Source organism: Pelodiscus sinensis, chromosome 7 (genome assembly GCF_049634645.1).
Source record: "Pelodiscus sinensis isolate JC-2024 chromosome 7, ASM4963464v1, whole genome shotgun sequence".
Taxonomy (NCBI): domain Eukaryota; kingdom Metazoa; phylum Chordata; order Testudines; family Trionychidae; genus Pelodiscus; species Pelodiscus sinensis.
The window spans coordinates 1,262,819-1,276,551 of record NC_134717.1 but is presented as its reverse complement, the minus strand read 5'-3'; the positions used below and the strand labels follow the sequence as shown (position 1 = coordinate 1,276,551).

General features: G+C 59.6%; 1 protein-coding gene across 1 annotated transcript in view; it reads left to right on the top strand.

The window, feature by feature from the left end:
• ARPC2 (actin related protein 2/3 complex subunit 2) overlaps window positions 1–11,948 on the top strand; it is a 32,445-nt gene extending 20,497 nt beyond the window's left edge. The window contains exons 7-10 of the mRNA XM_075932992.1: window positions 1,414–1,540; window positions 5,156–5,256; window positions 5,729–5,829; window positions 11,513–11,948. Of these exons, the coding sequence (XP_075789107.1) occupies window positions 1,414–1,540; window positions 5,156–5,256; window positions 5,729–5,829; window positions 11,513–11,537 (354 nt within the window). The 3' untranslated portion in view covers window positions 11,538–11,948. The remainder of the gene's footprint in view (window positions 1–1,413; window positions 1,541–5,155; window positions 5,257–5,728; window positions 5,830–11,512) is intronic.
• The last annotated feature ends 1,785 nt before the right edge of the window (window positions 11,949–13,733 follow it).

Below are 13,733 nucleotides of genomic sequence, written 5' to 3'. Positions count from 1 at the left end.
GGTTTAAAACAAATAAAAGAAAGTTCTTCACACAACGCATAGTCAACCTGTGGAACTCCTTGCCTGGGGAAGTTGTGAAGGCTAGGACTATAGCAGGGTTCAAAAGAGAACCAGGTAAATTCATGGAGGTTAAGTCCAGCAATGGCTATTAGCCAGGAAGGAATGGTGCCTCTAGCCTCTAGATGGATGGTAGGAGAGAGATCGTTTGATCATTACCTGTTCAATTCCCTCCCTCTGGGGCACCTGGCATTGGCCACTGTCGGCAGACAGGAGACTGGGCTAGATGGACCTTTGGTCTGACCCAGTCTGGCCGTTCTTATGTTCTTACGATACGTTTCGTGCTGGGGCAGTGACGTGCAGGCACCTCCTGTGAAGCAGAGAAGTTGCGAGTAGCGTGTCTGTGTTAATTGGGCAGAGCGCAGTGCTACGGGGCCCGGTCTGGGGAACACCGGGGGGCCTCTCAGCCTGCGGGGATGTCTGCTGGGCTTTCCCACCTGTCGGGTCATCATAGAATTGTGGGTCGAAGCACTTCCTGGTTTGTTTCCAGGTAAGTGAGTGAAAAGAGACCACATACAAGCCCTGGGCACGTCCCCTAGGATCAGTTACCGAACTTAAATAGGTGTTTCACTCGGCTCCTCTGCCAAGAACTGCCTTCCGTACACCAGCCATGCCCTCACCACATGCCAAAGGGCACATGGAACAAAAGCGCCGAGAGAGCTGACAGATCCGGGCTCTTTTGCAGGCGTGTGGGAGAGACCAGAGCCCTGGGACCCATACGGGGAACCTACTGCCAGCAGCCTCCCATCTGTTACAACCTTAGGGGATTACGCGCCTTTGTAACTGGTAATGTAGCGCTCAGAGCATTTGGCTGCGTTTCACCTAGTTAGTGTTGACTTACGGCTTCCAGTTTTAATGATCCGCTTTCCTTTGTATACCTCTCCATTCTGCCCGAAATGTGCCATTGTTGGCAGCAGCCATCACTTCTTTCTCTAGAAACTGTTTGTGGCAGGGGCGGTGAGAAGCCGCTCCCCTAGGAGAGCCCGGATGCTCTCGTGCGTGACTGCTCTGTGACCGCCCCTCCCGTGTCTTGGTGCGGTGTTTGTTTTGTGTGAAGTAAGATGCTTTCTACTCCTCCGCCCCCGGTCCGTATCTGGGCTTGTGTTAGGGTTGGCTAGTTGGGCAGGGTTTTCATGGACTAAACAAAGCTTCCGCGGGGTTTGGAAATATCTGGCCGAACAGGACTCTGATTCCACTGAACTAAATATCCTGGTTCGCCGTCTTCAGGGGAAGGCTGACGCGGTCAGGTTAACTCTTGGAATGCCAAAGGCGTTTGGGGTTTTGAAATGCAATATGGCCGTGTGGGCGCGATGGTCATGCTTGTGAATTCATGGTGGTTTGGTTTTGTCTGCTCAGGAATTTAAGGAAGGTCGCCGGGCCAGCCACACAGCTCCACAGGTGCTCTTCAGCCACAGGGAACCCCCCCTGGAACTGAAAGACACGGACGCAGCAGTGGGTGACAACATCGGCTACATCACCTTTGGTAAGCTGGGGCTAGGAAGGGCGCTGGCTCTCCGCCCTGAAGTGTTCATGGTCACAGCTGCTTCCGGTGGTCTCGTGGCCTGAGGCTGGGTGTGAAACTCCTGAGGACGTGGTTCTTCATGTGGAGGGGGCTGTGTTGCAGAGACGGGTGCTGTCAGTCACCTCAGGGGATCCGTTACCTCTCCAGCTGGGCAGTGAGTCCTGCGCTCATCCATCCGAATGTGGATGTCGGGCAGTTGTCTTGCTCCGCGTCGTGCTCCCAGCTAGGGATGTGAAGGGCTAGTCCACAGGATAGTCGGCTAGTTGCTCCCCCTCCCACCTCTACGAGAGGCAGCAAGGAGGGAGGAGAAGAGAGAGGTACTTAAAAGCGGCAGCGCCGCACGGCGCCCAGGGTCAGTTAGGCTCCGTGCAGCGTGCCAGCTTTGAAATGTACAAGAGTCCAAGCGGGGGTTCTTGCGCATTTCAAAGCGGCAGCGCCCCGTGGGACTTCCCACTGGCCCTCGGCTCCACACGTCGTTCCAACTCTGAAATGCACAAGACCCCCGCTGGGGACTCCTGTCCATTTCGAAGGTGGAACGCAGACGTGCTTATCGAGTAGCTGATGGAAATTCCATCGACTGCGCCTCGCAAATTAATCGCTACTTAACATCCCTACTCCCAGCTGGTGTCGACAGTCCCTATTGCACACACGTTCTTAGCCCAAAACCGCGGCGTGGCTCAGCAAGGTGGGTCACCTGTGGCTCAAGACGGAGAGGGAAGGCTGCAAATTGGTCCAAGCAGTGTGGGGAAATGTTCAGCGCTTTGGTGTTACTGGCACGTTGTCACCCCAGCTTTACGTAACAGCAGGAATAACAACCGCCCGGCTGGAAAGTTCTCAGTGGCAGGGTGAGAGACACGGAACGCCTGCAGCTTGAGATGTTCTGGGGGTAGGAGAAGTCCACATCTTGATCTGTCATCTCGCCTTGCCCGTCGATGAGAATCACGTGTACCCGGTTGCTCTCTTCCGAGGGTTCTCTGGAACAGCAGAGGAGGAAGTAGAAGGGACGGCTAATGATTTGATAGTCCGGCTCATTAAGCATGTTAAATAGCGGGAACAAAAGTTTGTGGTGTTTTGAAAAGACCATTTCAGCTGTCGACACATGGGGTGTAGCTACCCCCCTCCCAGGCCCCCGCCGTAGAAAAGAGCGGCCTGGGACCACTTACCGAAATCTTGGAGTGCGCCCCATTTGCCCCCCCATCAAAAATGATTGCCCACCCCTGAGTTAGGAGCTGCTGTTGTGGGCTAGAGACGGCAGTGCGAGCAGGCTGAAAGCTGTGCCAATGCATCTGATTCCTGCGCCGCAGCATCCTCTGCCAGACTCGTCCCAGTTCCTCCCTGCGATGCAGGGCGCCCGACTGATTTTTGGGTTAGACAGAGCCAAGAGAGGGCTGCTATCCCAAACCGAGCCCTGAGGTGTCAGCCAGGACGTGCGTGGCGGTGTTGCATACCCCTCACTGATGTGTGTTGCGCACATGGTAGTGACAATGTACAGTATCTACGTGGCTGTTGGGGAGTTAACTGAACGATCAGGGTCGTCCCGCAGTTCTGGTCCCGATGACAGATCCCTCAATGCTGCAAAGCCAACGTCAGCTTGGCTTAGAAAGCAGGAACCTGGCCAAGCAGAGTGCTCCCGTCCCTGGTTCCACGGACTGCCAAGGAGCAGTCATGGCGCCGGGGTGCGGCGTTTGAAACGCCATGGGAAGCACAGGGCTAGAATCCCCAGACCGGTCCCTGCAGTGCGAGTCTCCAAAGCAGAGAGAGAAGGTGCAGCACCACCAGTCCAGACTGCCGGGCTGGATTGCAGTGATACAGAACGCTCTGAAACTTGCTGTAAAACTGTCTCTCAACGCAGCTAGTTTAAATGCATGGTTCCGAGGCGAACGTGCCCCGGATATTGGCTTCCCAGAAGGAGGGTCTTAGCCTTTTTTTATGGTGTTATTTTGTCTTTGGGCAATAAATTTGGTTCTGTTATTAGCACTGAAACGTTTTGAGAATGAACCATGAGTGTAGTTAATTGGCTGCACCTTTACTGAACAGCTGGAGAGGGACTGGTACATTAAGGCTTTTCACTTTCTTGCACCCATGGGAAAACAGACCAGACTTGCTGCTGCCTCCCCAGCTGAAAACAGCGAAGTTCAGCCTGGCGTGTTGCTGCCCTACCTGTCTGTGCAAGAGCCCTGAGCCGAGAGCTGTACCTCAAAGGCATCGCACCATTCGGGGTGCTATGGCAGCAAAGTGTCCTAGCCGATCTTAGACCATGCACAAGCCCTGCAACTTGCTTTCAGTCACCAGCTTTGGGTGTGAGCGGTTCCCCTTCGGTGCCCAATGTAACTGCCCCTTGGGAGATTTGCCCCGTGCCAGAGGCCTGTCAGGGGATTGAGTTGTCACGGCCCTTGGAACGGCGCGTGCCAGCCGCTCTGTTGGCCGCTGCTTCCTGGGCCAGCGATCTAATAGCGCTTGGCTTCTCCTGCAAGGCAGGGCCGCAAGGCGCCTTCTGCACCAGGCGCTTGTTTGTAGTTCGGCAGAAGGGCACCAAAGTTCATCGTGGGCAGCAGTCATTTTCCTCCGGATGGGTCGGGATTTAGCGTATTAAGCTCAGCAGTGACTCCGGGTGGCTGCCCAAGGCGCTGTCTGCTCTGTTCACTTGGAGCGGGTTGGGGTGATTGGCAGGGGGAGGGTCTGGTGAGGAGCAGGGGCCCTGTAAAGCTGGAATCCAGATATGCACACGGTCTGGATTTATCACGTATAATCTCACCTTCTCTGACGGGCCTCTTAAATATTACTGCCTGCCTGCATCAGGGCAGAGCAGAAAAGAGGAGACTGAAGGGGGATAGGATAGAGGTCTGTAAAACCAGGACTGGTGTGGAGAAAGCGAGTAAGGAAGTGTTTACTTAGTCTCACAATATAAGAACTAGGGGTCACCAAATGAAATGAATGGGCAGCAGGTTTAAAACAAACCAAAGGAAGTTTTTCTTCACTCAGCACACAGTCAACCTGTGGAACTCCTTGCCAAAGGAGGTTGTGAAGACCAGGACTTTACCAGGGGTACTGTTGTCAGTAGACATATGCTGGGTGCCTTCATTACTGGCTTAGAAGACCCGGGTGGGATTAGGTTTCTTAACATTCCAGGTTTTCGTTCATTTTTCATCTGCCCTCTGGCGGGATCGTGGAGAGACGTCCCTCTACCCTAGGAAAAGTGAACGAGGGGGGCTTGTCACAAGTGCAGTGACATGAGCGCCTTCAGATTAACTCCAGTCCCCTGTGCCATCAGGACAGTCTCAGCCTGTGCAGCTGTCAGAGTTGCCGGGGTGACTCTCCTTGCATGAGACCACAAATACTGGGGAAGTGCTGGTAGGTCTTGTGTTAAGTCCCAGTGCCATTCAGGCATAGGGGCGGGCCAGGGCCCTTTCCCAGACCCAGAGGAGTAAGGCTCCAGGGTTCGGATGGCTCTTCGGTCACTGTTGGTCCCCACCAGGCACAGCGGTGTCGACCGCTGTTGCTCCAAGAGGCACGAGGCACTCTTGCCAGCGGGTGCCCAGCCATGAAACGCTTTGCACCATTGCTGTCTCTTTCCAGTGCTGTTCCCCCGCCACACCAACACCGCTGCCAGGGACAACACCATCAACCTGATCCACACGTTCCGGGACTACCTGCACTATCACATCAAATGCTCCAAGGTACCTGGGGCGGGGGGGTTGTGCCACGCTGCGTTCCGAGTGGGGCCGGGGCAGCTCCCGAGGAGGGCTTTCCACGCAGCGTTCATCCCAGCCCCTGGGTCCTGTGCTGCCGGTGCTGCGGGCCTGCCAGGCACCTTTTATACCCTGCCCGCTGCCTTGGTTCTGGCCCCTCGTACCAGAGAGTGCAGGCTAGCAGCAGCGTACCATTTCTTCAGGGCCTCTGTGTAAGCCCAGCTGCCCTCTTGGGGCGTCCCCCTGCTGACCACAAGCACTGCCCAGCCCTAAAAGCAGGGCGCCTGGCCCGGAAGAGGGTCTCGGTCCCAGGTGGGCTGCAGGCCGTGTGCTGCTAGCAGTCTCTGCTCCAACCCCTTGCCAGCCCGAGGGCTTTCCGAGCCGAGTCCTGCCAAGGGGATCTCCACACCAAAGCGCGAGGCCAGGCCCTTCAGCCGTGTCTGTTTTGACTGCCACGCAGGCCTATATTCACACGCGGATGCGGGCAAAAACGTCGGATTTCCTCAAGGTGCTGAACCGGGCCCGTCCCGACGCGGAGAAGAAGGAAATGAAAACAATCACGTGAGTACCACAGCTGGGACCCTGGGGCCTGTGAGGCTCATCCGCGAGGGCCACGCCGTGCCGCTGTCCCCGTCAACGTGCATGCGGAGGGGGCGGAGCTTTTCAGTAGTGGGGTGTGGTGAGTGCACACGGAAAGACCAGGCAGGGTGGGCGTTTCTGTCTTGAGCCCCAGGCAGCCCTGGGAAGAGAGCAGTCGGCCAGAGAACCGTATGCTGTTCTTGGTTCAATAACCAGGTGTGGTAGTGGAAAGGCTTCTGCTGTCTCACGCCTCCTGGCTAATCGGCTCGTTTGCAAGGGGCGTGCTGCCTTCCCAAGAGGGCGTTTTCTCCCGTCTGAGAGGGGTAGCGCTGGGTTGGTGGAAGGCAGGAGGCTTAGAGGCATGGAAGCATTCGGGGGCCTGCGTCCATAGCACTGTTTGTACGGACGGCATTGCTGAGGTGCGCAGAGCAAAGCGCTCGAGGGCCGGGCTCGCACGGCTCTGCTGGCTGAGGCTTTGCCACGGCTAGTCGGAGTACGCACTGGAGGGCCTGCCCTTCGCAGAGTTGATGCTGCAGTTGATTCTCCACATTGTACCTAGAAGACTTAAAAACGTGTTCAATTAAACCAGGGTTTCCCAACCTACGGGTCAGGACCCAACCATGGGTCGCCGTGACATTTTGAAAGGGTCACCAGGTGGCTCTTAAGGAGCCATTCACACACTTTTTGGATTGCCCTGGGTCCCCAAGTCTTCCAGAATTGTCAGAATGGGTCCCCCTCTGGAAAAGGCTGGGAACCGCCGGATTAAACACAGTCCCTCCACGCGTCACATTGTGAGGCCAAACTAGACTTTGTGAAGAAAGGCTGCTGGGTCGTCCCGGCAGAAGAGCAGCTTGGCGAACGCTGTCGGGTGAGCTTGGAACGTCCTGCCTTGCTCGACAGTCTCACGTTTTGGCAACTCCCTTCCGCGTCGGTAGAGTTCCTCCGTGGCCCACGCCCGTGTGGTACAGCGGCACGGACTGGGCTGGTGCACAGTTTATAAACCTGGTGCAAGTGTTCATGGGAAAGCTTGTCCCAGGCTAAGACCCAGCTACCCTAAATGAGACGGCCAGCTAATGAACGAAGCTCACCTTGAAATCCCCACACGACCTCAAATCAAATCCCAGAGCGGCAAACTTTATCCTTCATGCCTGCATTTAAAAAGCAGACTCGCTTTCCGGTGGCGAGAGCCTTCCCTCCCAGCAGGCACGTGGGAGAGGGGATGTGGCCTGGGAACCCAGGGTGGGTTTCACTTGCACTGTGGTCTTGGGCAAACGAAGTTACTGCTTTGCCTCTGTTTCCGTTTCATGGGGGTAGTGCCAATAGCTTCCGCCATCCAGGGAGCTGGAGGATCTCTGGAAAAGACTCAATAGAAAGTCTATAAAATCATGACTGATGTGGAGAAAGTGACTAAAGAAGAGTTATTTACTTCTTCCCATTACTCAAGAACTAGGGCTCAGCAAATGAAATGAACAGGCAGCAGGTTTAAAACAAACCCAAGGCAGTTTTTCTTCATGCAGCGCACAATCAACCTGTGGAACTCCTCGCCAGAGGATGTTGTGAAGGCCAGGACTTTAACAGGGTTCAAAAAGAGCTAGATAAATCCATGGAGGTTAGGTCCATCAGTGGCTGTTAGAGATGGTGTCCCTGGCCTCTGTTTACCAGGGGCTGGGAATCGGTGACGGGAGGGATCACATAATGATTCCCTGTTGTGATCCCTCCCCCTGGGGCACCTGGCCTTGGCCACTGTCGGCAGACTAATGGATTAGATGGACCTTTGGTCTGACCCAGTGTGGCTGCTCTTCTGTTAAAGCGCTGTGAACGCATCACGTGAAACCTCCGCTGCGCTGTGAGCGAGAGAGACTCCCAGGCAGTCACACCCAGTGGCTGCTTCTCCCGCGTATGGGGCGATCACTAAAGGTGATTCCGTCTTTCTGACGAGGGGCTGGAGCATCAGGCCGTCTCTTGTAAGGGGGCTGCTGTCGCAGTGGGGCGCGGCTGTTCCCTGGCTAACCCCGAGACCTCTGGGTGGGGGGTTCATCCCTGGGAGGTGGGACAGGCTGGCCTGCCTCCAGGTCGGTCAAAGCTCCCTGCAGCTGCTCTGCACGTGACTCCCACACAACCGCCCACCTTCAAGGGAGGGGAGGGCTTCTCTCCCACGCCTGGCTAGCCCAGATGATGGGGAAAGGCTCAGCTGTTTGTCTGCCTCCCTGAGGAGCCTTTGCCTGGGCTGACCTGGGTACCTGCCCTAAAGGGATTGGTTGCCCCTGCCTCCAGCTGGAGCGGCTTCCTGCCTGGGCGGTTTGCTGGGGAGCTGGGCCCTGTGCCATGGGCATGTGCCGGCTGAGGTCTCCCCGCTGGGGGGTTGTACTCGTTGGGTCTGCAGGGAAGGGACGGAAGCGCTTCTGTGACAGTGTCTTGCAGGGGTTTTGTGCTCATCAGAAAGCTTGGCCCTCGCAGGCCTGGAGTTCAGACCTCTTCCTGGCCACCGCGCGCAGTGACGGTTTAAACGCCGCTTTGGGGCCCGAAGGAGGAGGAGCCGGGACGTCTCGGCCGTTTCCAGGCGTGTCCAAACCGTTAGACTGCGGGATAGCGGGTGGGTGGACAGGCCAGGTCTGGACTCAGGCCGTTGGGGGACCTGGAGTAACCACACGGTGGTTGACGAGGACGGCTAGGGCACCCCCGCGGGGCGGGCATGGGGGCCGAGAGGGCTGCGGAGGCTTGGATCCAAGAACACAGCCCTGATGGGGGGCTGGGTCACGACCTCGTCCCCCCTCGTGTATTCGGCCGTGCTGTTCGCTTATCCCCCCTCGCTTCTTGTTCGCAGGCGCCTCTTCCATGCCAGGCAGTTCGCTGGCGACTCCCTGCAGCAGGCGGAGTCCCGCCCAGGAGTCCCGGTCCAGAGGCAAAGGCTGGCAGGCAGAGCAGTTGAGGCCGAGAGATGACAGAGCAGCTAGGTACAGAAGAAAGGCAGCTGGAGTCAGTCCTCGCGAGGGCTAGGCAGGAAAGCAGGGGGCTGGACGTGGCCAGGACCACGCTGCCTGTGGTCTCCGTCGGGCGTTCGAATGCTACTTGCTTACCTAGCAGGGTGACTGTCCAGGAGCTGACTAGTCACTGGCACGAGCAGTGTCTGATGCCCGCTGTCGCGGCCTCTCTCCTCGCCCCGCAGAAGCAAAGCCCTGGGGTGCTCGGGTTACACGCGGTGCCACCGGAGACCCGGCCCTACGGCTCGTTCTGCTGTGGTGAGCTTCGGGACCAGCTCCCGCCGGCAGACGGAGCGTGGCCGGGTGTACCGGGCAGCGCGGAAATAGCCTTTCATGGCTGGAAGTGGCGTTCGAGCCGGGTGAGGTCCCGGGCGGGGACCCTCGGCCTTCTCCAGGCTCCCTGAGCGCGCCCGTGGCTGGTGAAAGGAGCCGGGCTTCTCCCATCTCGGTGACAGTGCTGGCTGTGAACCCTGCTTGAGAAGGCAGGTTACAAGCATCTCTGGGGCTGGAAGGAAGGAAGGGCATGAGGACGGGGCGGGGGTTCATCGCCCTGACTGCCTAACCCCGTTTGCATGGTGCCCTTGGCTCCGCCTGGGCAGGGAAAGCAGGCGTGTCCGTCGGCGCTCGCAGGGAGCGCGCGGAGCCCTCTGGAGCGTGCGTCCGCCGTGCCGCAGAGCTCCCAAAGCAGACGTTGGCGCCCGGGCAGCAAGGGGAGGCCCTGCAGCAGCAGGTTGTCCTGGCTAGAGGAGGGATACCTGGGGGTCTTGCCATAGAAACGCGCAGGTTCGTGTGGGGAACGGCCAACCTCTGGGGAGGAGCCGGAGAACCTACATCCTGGAGGGACGCCAGGGGAGACCCCACAGGCTTCCAAGTCCCCCCCACGCTCTGTCAGTGCGGCCAGGCTCCTTTTTAACCCAAGCGATTACCCCCTGCTGTTGAGGGGCAGCCTTCTCTTTCTGGCCGCGGGCCCCCCGGCCTTAGGGAGCTGCCGAGGGTCCCTCCCGTGGGCTGCAGTGTCAGGCGGATTCACGTGGCGTTAACAGTGTGAGCCGGGGAATGCCAGCTGCCGGGGGGTAAATGCTGTACCGTTCTCTCCTCGCACCACGGGCTGCCTGGGGAGGCAGGGGCGGAGCTGCCTGGTCCCCCTCGCTGTGGGCGTTCGCTGCGGTCGCTCTCCAGAAGGCGGTCGGCCCGTTTCTGGGGGCGTCGGGGGCTTGGCGAGTGGTTCTGCTCACGTCTGCCAGTGCATCGACGCCCCCAGGGAGCGTCCCACCACTGCGTACGCCCAGGCTCTGGCCTAAGGCCTTTGCCTTCCCCATGGCTTGAACCTTGAGTCCCAGGACTCCGCGGGGCTGGCAGGTCTGAGCTTGTGGGACCCGGGGACTTAGGGTCCGAGCCCTGTTGCTTTGCTGTGTGCACAGGGCCCCTCCGTGGCTTGGGTCTGGAATTCCTCCCGCTGTGTCCGAGTTCCTTGTGGCGCTTTGTGCAGAGAGCTGCGTCCAGGCCACCGGAGCAGAGCCAGATTGGGGGGACACGCTGCCCGGCGCCCCACGCACCCAGCCCCAAGCGGGGAGAGGGGACCCAGAGCAGGGACAAAGCCACCGCGCTGCATGGAAGGGGAGCGGCAGAGCTCCCAGCTCCGCAGGGCTGGGGGAAGAGAATCCCCCGTACTGGGGGTGCGGACGCAGAGGTGTCCGGCCAGCGGGTACTGCCAGGGCCCCTTTTAAACCTTCAGTAGCGCAAAGGGCCACGGAACTGCTGCCAGCCCCGGAGCCGGATTCCCGGTTACCCTGCGAACAGGCGCCTGGTGTTTTGCAGCCAGCGGGCTGGGCCCGGAGCTGGGGGCCCCGTTGCAGCACCCAGCCGCCGTGTTCTCCTGGGACGCCCGGCGCGGGCGCTCGGCTCGTCTCTACTCTCGCGTGCGCCTCTAGCGCCTGAGCCCCGGCAGGCGCCCGTCTGTGTGGAAGCGGTGGGCAGGGGGTGTCCCACAGCGCGCCACGTTCATGGGGGGGGGGGGGCGCGAGGCACTCGGGGATCGTTACTTTGCCACGGGTCTGCACGCTGCGGGGGGGGGGGGGGCAGACCTCAGGCAGAAACCCCTGAACGCCGGGTTGAAGTCTTAGACCGGCAAGCCCAGGGCTCCCCGCTGGAGTCAGCCGTCCTGCCTGCACCATGGAACCAGACCTCCCCCTTGATCATCGTGTTCCTGGGGCTGAGACCCGGGGGGGGCCTTGCTGTTACCCACGCTCGTGAGCAGGCTGTAGCGAACGGAGCCTCCCTCCACTTACTGTCACCCAGCCGCCCGAGGGAAGCGAACCAGACTGCGGCTGGTTACCCTGCGCCTTGGGGCATCCCCCTCCCCCCCCGGCTGCTCGCTCGCTGGCTTCTGCCCCTTGTCCTCTGCTTCTAGGCCTGCCGGAGCCGGGGCTGCCTCTTTCTGCTCTGGTCTCCTTTCCCCTGGGCTGGCGATCTCCCAGCCCCGTGCACCTCAGAGCAGCCTGCCGAGCACCCCTCGGACACGCTCCCCATGTCCTCACCGCTGTGGTGGCCTCCCCAGCCCCCTTCCTACGCGGCGTGGTCCGGCCTGCATTGCGAGGGGCCGGTATGCCCAACGCAGGGCTCGGCGTGACCCTGGAGCGCTTGCTCAAAGAACCCCCCTAACGCTGCCCTTCTGCTCCCGACAGGGGGAAGACGTTCTCATCCCGCTAAGGCCGGGGCGTGGCGGAGGCGGCCGGTGAAGACAGAAGGCTGGAGCACTCGCTACCTGATCATCGTAGCTTGTCCCGGGGCACCTCTCCGGGCGCTTAAGGAATTCAACCAATCGGGGTCTGTTTTGTACGGCAGTGGGGGAGTAATCTGCAGAATCGAGCTATGCTTGCAAGGACTTACTAGTTCCAAACCACAAACCAACCTGCGTTCCGTTTGGATCCATTTCTTTTTTCTTTCTTTTCCTTTTCAGGCTGTTTTGCTTTGCAATATGTTACTGGTAATGAGTTTCAGGATCTCGTGTGAGACTCCTGCGAAATTAACTTGTTTTCTTCTGACTAGCTGAGTTCAAAACTCTGTAGCTGAAGAAATACTGCTGTGGGTTCATTAATAAAGGAGATCTTTCTATCTTAACTGCTCGTGGGTGGTACGGAAACGGGACATGGAGCAGACTGGGGGAAGCCCCACTTAGCACGTCCCAGGGGAAACACGGGAGCCGGCTCTGCCGCCCGGGGCAGAGTGAAGGTGGAACAATCGTTTGGTCTAAGCACTTCCACCTGCTTGGGTCATCTTCAGGACTTGGGGCTGAAATTGGGCCCAGCCCTGGAGGGAATGGCTCCAGAGTTGGAGCAAAGGTTGTTTTAATTTTGAAAGGGAGGGGGAGAAAATTTTCTCCCCTGCCATGTGACATGGGACCCTTCCCCCTGCTGCTGGGGTAGAAGTGTGAACTGCTGCTGGCTGATACCCCTGATCGTGCACATAGGCCTGTGCCCTTGTGAAAAGTGAACAGTGTAGAGCAGCGATCTCCAGCCTTTGTATGCTGAAGTTCATTGTCCCGGCAACCCAAGATCTACCCCGCCCCTTCCCTGAAGCCCTGGCTACTCCCCTCCCTCCCTACTTTTTATTGGACTGGGCCAGGGACTGGGGTGCTGGAGGGAGGTTGGGTCAGGGGCTCAGGCTGCTGCTGGTCGGTTGGCAGTGCAGCGGGACTCAGGCGCAAGCTGTCCCCATGCTGCTCCTGGAAACGTGGCTGAGTTCAGGCCCCCTCTGTGTGCACCCCTGGAGGGAGAAAGGGGTTTCCACGGTCTGCCTGCAGCCTGGCCCTGTTGGCCCATTCCCAGCCAAGGGACACTGCTTTGCCAGGGCTGGTGTCAGAGGCAGCATGGTCCTGCTGCAGCGATGTGCTTGCGCCCGGCCAGCCTGCCTGCGGAGCGCACTCGACTGGCAGAGGCTCTGGGATCTGCCAGTCGATCGCGATGGCCGGGTTGGTGAGCGCTGGCCTGGAACCTCTGTGCATGCTCGCTGGGCGCTGGTGCCAGCAGGATGGAAGAGTGGGCAGAGCTGCAGCGGGCACTCCCTGCTCCAGGCGTTTCACTGCTGCCTCACACTCCCCACCCCTTCCGCGGAGGGGCTACCCCTCGGGCCAGGATGCAGACCAGAGCGCTAAGCTTGGAGCAGCGCTTGTGGCTCATTCCTGTGGGTTCAAGAGCGCCGACGGGGATGCGCCTCTCCTGTTGCAGGCTGTCCCGGTGGGCACCCTGGGGGCAGGGACTGCTCGTGTCACAGCCCCCGCACGGCGGTTCTGGTTCCTGGCGGGCGCCGAGGGACTCCATGGCTGCCTGGGAGCCAGCTGTGCCAAGCGGGCGCCCTGTGTTGTGTGCTCAGTGGAGGGGCAGGGCTGGGGCTGGTTTCTCATGCTTGCTGGCCCGGAACAGCCCCCTGCCCTCCTGCGCTGGTGCCTTCACTGCCACTCAGCGGGGCTGGGTCCTGGCAGCGGGCAAGGAACCGCTGAGCTAGTGGTCACTCCAGGGGCCGGGCTGGTGTCAGCCCAGGCACAGGGTGATGTGCCAGGGGTGCTGCTATGGGCAGTGCCTGGCGGTGCACCCCTGCAGGCCCATGGGATGACGTGGCCTAGGGTAGGAAACCCCTCCAGGCCCCGGGCAGGGGTGAGGTGTGTTGGGGGTCACTTCCCTTGCTGCCCCTCCCCCAGAGCAGCCCCCAGGTCAGTGCACTGCAGCAATCCCCAGGCTGCCCCGCCTCTCTCAAGCAGGCCCCACCCCCACCCCGAGCCCCATCCGGCGTTCCCCGAAGAGCATGGGCTGGCCGGTACCATCGGGGAGCTTCCCCCTGCTGGCTCCCCGGGGTGAGCGCGCAGTGGTACGTCCCGACACACCAGAGGTACCAGGAGCAAGTTCTCGG